General features: G+C 39.4%; 1 protein-coding gene across 2 annotated transcripts; it reads left to right on the top strand.

Annotated features, from left to right (window-relative positions):
- The first annotated feature begins 1343 nt into the window (after positions 1 to 1343).
- On the top strand, positions 1344 to 2999 carry LOC138050702 (pyroglutamylated RF-amide peptide receptor-like). 2 transcript variants are annotated; one of them, XM_068897004.1, is made up of 2 exons: positions 1344 to 1691; positions 1845 to 2999. In XM_068897004.1, the coding sequence occupies exon 2, from the start codon at positions 1849 to 1851 to the stop codon at positions 2806 to 2808; it is 960 nt and encodes a 319-aa protein (XP_068753105.1). In that variant the 5' UTR covers positions 1344 to 1691; positions 1845 to 1848; the 3' UTR covers positions 2809 to 2999. The 2 variants fall into 2 exon arrangements, with proteins under 2 accessions (XP_068753105.1, XP_068753104.1); XM_068897003.1 differs by having other exon boundaries at positions 1661 to 2999.
- Positions 3000 to 5000: the final 2001 nt, after the last annotated feature.

Below are 5000 nucleotides of genomic sequence, written 5' to 3'. Positions count from 1 at the left end.
AGATTTTATTTGAAGTATCTGTTTTCGAATTACCATATATTTTTAAAAATCGTCAAATATCTCACCAACCAAATAGTGTTGGAATTTTGGGATACTTTCACCAACTAAGCTTCGCTTTGAAATGAATTCCATAACGGCAAAGAATCAAACTCGAGTAACAGGCGCTAAGTTGAAGAGACAGGATGAGTGCATCCTTGCGTACTTATAATCTTCACAAAACCTCAGATCTGTTCTTTTTTCTTTGCAGTTGCAATTACGTACAATTGACAGGAACCTGTTAAAATGTCTTTATCGACCTTTTGCAAATTAACACACAAAAACTTGAAAACCTTACAGATTTCTCCAAATTCGCCCTCATTACACCGCTCTTTCTTGGCCAAGCATAAAAACAGGATATTCAACAAAACTGTCATTTCAAGGAGTCCGCTTTGTCATTATTTTGCAGATGCAATTAATCGACACTTTTGATTTCAAGAAATGGCGCTTGCACCATCGTAAATTAGTCGCCTCCCCTCAGAAGGGGGAAAGGGCGACTGTAGACAGCCTACATCGAACATCCTTTAACTCCCAAAGATCGGTCGAATATTTCCGCCGCTATTTGGTTTGCCAGGAAATAAAGCTTTCATGCAGCGTACACTGAAATCGGGCTGATGGCATTTTTTATTAAGTTACACGTTTTAGTCAGCAATTCATTCATGCATATTATTGAAGGTGCATATTTTAAGGAGTTAAAATTTCTCATCCCTTTTGCTGCTCTCCAAACTTTGCAACATATATTCTTAAAATATTATTTAAGAACGGCTAAAAAACTTGAAACAATCCAGTTTTATAACTTTCGTTTGCTAGTGCATTTTCTGCGAAGCACACAGAAAACGCTAGGTCAATTAATTTTGCGACCTACTAACGAGAGCTTTTTGATGTTCCCTTTATGACACCTCTCTAAATAAACGATAAATGACTAAGTGCTTTTTTCCCTCGCAGGTATAGTCGATCTTTTTAAACAATGCAAAATAATAATAATAACACTTGTGATCCATAAGCATAAATTCTCCGAAAAGCAATAATCGCTAAATGACTACACTTTTACCCTTGCAGTTATTTTCCATGTTTACTGTAAGCAATATTTTATCTTCCACAAAAAAGAAAACAAAAACACTCCCTATACATTGATGTAATTTTCTTCCCGACTGCGATTATGGAGGCACGAACTATGAATTCAAAACATTGTGTCAATTTGTCAAGTCAACGTCAAAAGTCAGTTTCTTGACATAATTAAATTCCTAATCACTTTAAGAAACATTTTCGCATGTCAGTTACATGACTGTGTTTTGTCATTTCAATCTGTAACTTTTCCATTTGGCAGAAGACCGTGCTTCACTATAAAAGAATGTGAAAAGACTGAAGCGCCCGAAGCTACGAGAATTGTTTTTCCAACCGCTCTCAGCTGTATGTAGCGATATTCGTTTCTGTGTTCTAAACTACAACACGAAGAGAATATCCAATGATCGGGCGGTAAAATTTGACATGTATTGTTATGGGGCAGCTGGTTTCGAGCCCCAGTGAGTTAATTTTACTTCTTATAAGAATACCCAAGCTATTATCGTGATCTTTTTTCATTCTAAAACCTCGTTTTAGGACAAAAAACTTACAAAAGTAAGAAGTGTTTTTGGCGCGTTCATTCCGCCATTCAGGTACATATTTTTCGTTCAATTTCAGTTCACTGAGACGAAATCATTCGTCATGCTAACATCTGAGGACATCGCAATAACATGTTTTTTCAGCGTACTGGTGTTTGGTGGCTCGATTGGCAATGTACTCGTTTGTTTCACCGTTATTCTTAACAGATCCATGCAAACGCCTATCAACTATTTGCTGGTCAATTTGGCCGTCGCTGACTTGGTCACTTTGACCTTTACAAGCCCGCAGTACATCCTTTTACACACCTTCTCTCACCCTGTTGGCATCGCGGGTGATCTTCTTTGCAAGTTCATCACAGGTGGTAACATTTCATGGATAGGTGGCGTAGCCTCTGTCTTTTCCCTCGTTGCCATATCTTTTGAACGATTCAACGCGGTGACGAATCCTCATAACGCTTCTTTAAAGTTCACCATGTCAAAAGTTAAAGTGATCATAGTCTCCTGTTGGATTTTTACGGCTTTATTTAATCTTCCGCTTTTTTTTGCTATTCGCTACGACAAGGAAGAAAATTTCTGCCTGGAATCGTGGCCCTCGCCGGTTTACGGCAGAATTAACTCAACTGCTTGGTTGCTGGTAGTGGGAATTGTTCCAGCATCCATCATGTTGTCCTTGTATTCCAGAGTTGTGTATGATTTATGGTTTAAGAAAGTGACAAACGAAGCCATCGTGGGACAAGGCGCAGTCAGAAAATCAAGAAAAAAGGTTACGAAATTGGTGTTAACAGTGAGCGTTATATACGCAATAAGCTGGTTTCCTCAGCTTATAATTTACCTTCTCAGTAATTTTGATTTCCTTGTCGAATTTGGAGGCTTTTTTTACATCGCTTCAGTTGTTTTGGTGTCATTTAACTCTGCTATCAATCCAGTGATTTATGCTTTGCAGAGTGAGCGCTTTCGCCGGCATTTTAGACAGCTGCTTTGCCACCGTAGATCAAGAAAACGAGAAGTCTGTCCTCTTGTAACACACCCGGAGCCTCCAACTTGCAAATGCGAGATGCAAGAAACACCACAAATTCTGGAAGAAGTTATTAAAAGCGGGAGTTTGAGAGCTGATGGACAAGTCTTCCAATTACAAAATTCTAACTTAGAATGTTTATATTCTGCTCAGTGAATATGCCGCTAAAAATCACAAGAAAGTATCATGGAATCAAGCCTTTAAATTTCCCTGCCACGAGGCCTGTTGCCCACTGTATAAGATAGAAGATATATTTAATCATTATCCTTAGCAATTAAATCTCCAAACATATGATATCCTCTGTATTATTCAACTTTTACTCTTTTAACGACCCCAAGATAACTCGTCGCATTAAATCTTTCTTTCAAACACCGCTTGAATCGATTTTAATGATTCAAAATAATCCGACTGGTTGTTGGGATTGCCCCTATAGCTATCGTAGAGTATATTACACGGTGGCGAGAAGAGATGAATTTTGTGTTCTCGTGGCAAGAGCAATATCACACAAGTGAGCGCAGCGAACAAGTGAGTTATTGTTCTTGCATGCCACGAGAATATAAGATTCATATCTTCAAGATAACGTGCAATTTTTTTTTTGTTAGCAATCATATGTGCGATTTTTCTTTTTATTGGATTGAATAAATATACATGGTAAAGATTGAAAAGCAGGTTTTAATACAAATGCTGGGTATTAATACAAACGAACAATGGCGGGAATCGTGAAGTCCTTGCTCAATATGACCACTCGTGTTACATACGAAAAATACGTCACTCGGTTCACGGATCTAGTGGTCATATTGATTATACGAGTGCTTTAGTTCCCACTAAACACTCCCGTCAATATAATAAATCATTAGATGAGACGTTGTTATGGGCGGGTTGAAAACACAGGTCTCAGGTCACAGGTCTCGTTCACAAGTCTCTGTTTTACCAAAACAGAAACAAACTCGAACATTATCTTAAGTTGAAAACTCGAGACGAGTTTTCAACTGAAGATAAAAGAGGCTATTCATATTCAAAGACAACAACCTTCTTTGAATCAACAACTACATCATGTCAATCTAAAACTGTCCTTTTAAGTCTCACATTGTCACGTTTTATGTACATTTCGTTGTACGTTACTAGCATAATTAGCACTTTTTCCTACTAATAAATTCAACTTCTACGCTTTGTACATTAATCAACTGAAGATGACAGACGTTTCTGTCGAAACATGTTTTGTAAACTTAAACGTTTTGTCGTTTTCTTTAAAGTTTTTATGAATAGCTGTAACCAGGGTTACAGCTCTTCAGTAAATACTGAGTAGAAATAGGAATTAACCGCTTCACCTTTGCTTTTATCAGAATTAACTGATTAGAGTGAGCCATGAACGATGTGAGTGTATGCCCTACTAAGGGCAATAGGCCCACACAAAGACAGAGAAAAACTCTGACCATGGTGGGAATTGAACCCACGACCTTCGGGTTAGATCACCGCTGCTCTAACGACTGACGTACAAGGTCAGGCGGGATCCGGCCGTGGAAACTGAAGATGTTTAAGTCACGGCAATGAACATGTACAAGTACAAGGAAGGATTACGTTCTTCCAAACGTTGGCCGTGTAGCACTTATAGTTCAACAGAATTAACTGATTAGAGTGTAATGTGAACTTCTACTGCCTTCGATTGAAGATCTTTGTTTAGATTGGTAGTTTGTTTGGAAGGTGACCTTACGTTACAGCTCAGTATGTACTTGCCAGGATGAACGGAAGAAGTGTTTGTAATGTGTCGAGTGCAACAGGCCTCCGTGCATTCCTGCAAGGTAGAGGAGATGGACGGGACTCCCTTAAAGGGGACACTTTACGAGCAGGGCCTTCAGAAAGTGACAGTGGATGACGACTCACTGTTCCGTATTGAAGAAGTACTTAAGGGAAGCAAAGACAACAATTGGATCCATAAACGAGACGTGCAGGCATGAGCGACTATGATGTGATTCTACCCACCAATGCCGAAGGAGGAGAGTTTCCCAATCATAACGCCAACCACTTTAAAGAGTAGTTTTCCCACCCCCTGCACTTTCAGGGAAGTGGCTGGAAAGTGGGATTGACCAGTATTTTCTTACCAGACGCCCAAGTGAACTTGTGAACCTTGCGGGATGCCGAATTCAACTGTAGCCATGTGCGACTTTCCGTCATCTATTTGCACCATCTGTCTTCCATCAGTAAGGAAGTCAATCATCCATAGTAAGAATTCCTTAGAGAAACCGAGGTTGTGCATCTTGGTTAGGACATTTTGAATTGGACGGTGTCGAATGCTTTGCTGTAGTCTCCACAGACCATTAATGTCACCTCCCCTCTCCTTGACGCTCGTA

Source organism: Montipora capricornis, chromosome 6, assembly GCF_036669925.1.
Source record: "Montipora capricornis isolate CH-2021 chromosome 6, ASM3666992v2, whole genome shotgun sequence".
Lineage (NCBI taxonomy): Eukaryota > Metazoa > Cnidaria > Anthozoa > Scleractinia > Acroporidae > Montipora > Montipora capricornis.
This window is presented reverse-complemented; position numbering and strand designations above follow the sequence as displayed.

Bases quoted from the DNA above. Each gene is read 5' to 3' on its own strand.
- LOC138050702 (XM_068897003.1), top strand. From the start codon at position 1,741: ATGCTAACATCTGAGGACATCGCAATAACATGTTTTTTCAGCGTACTG.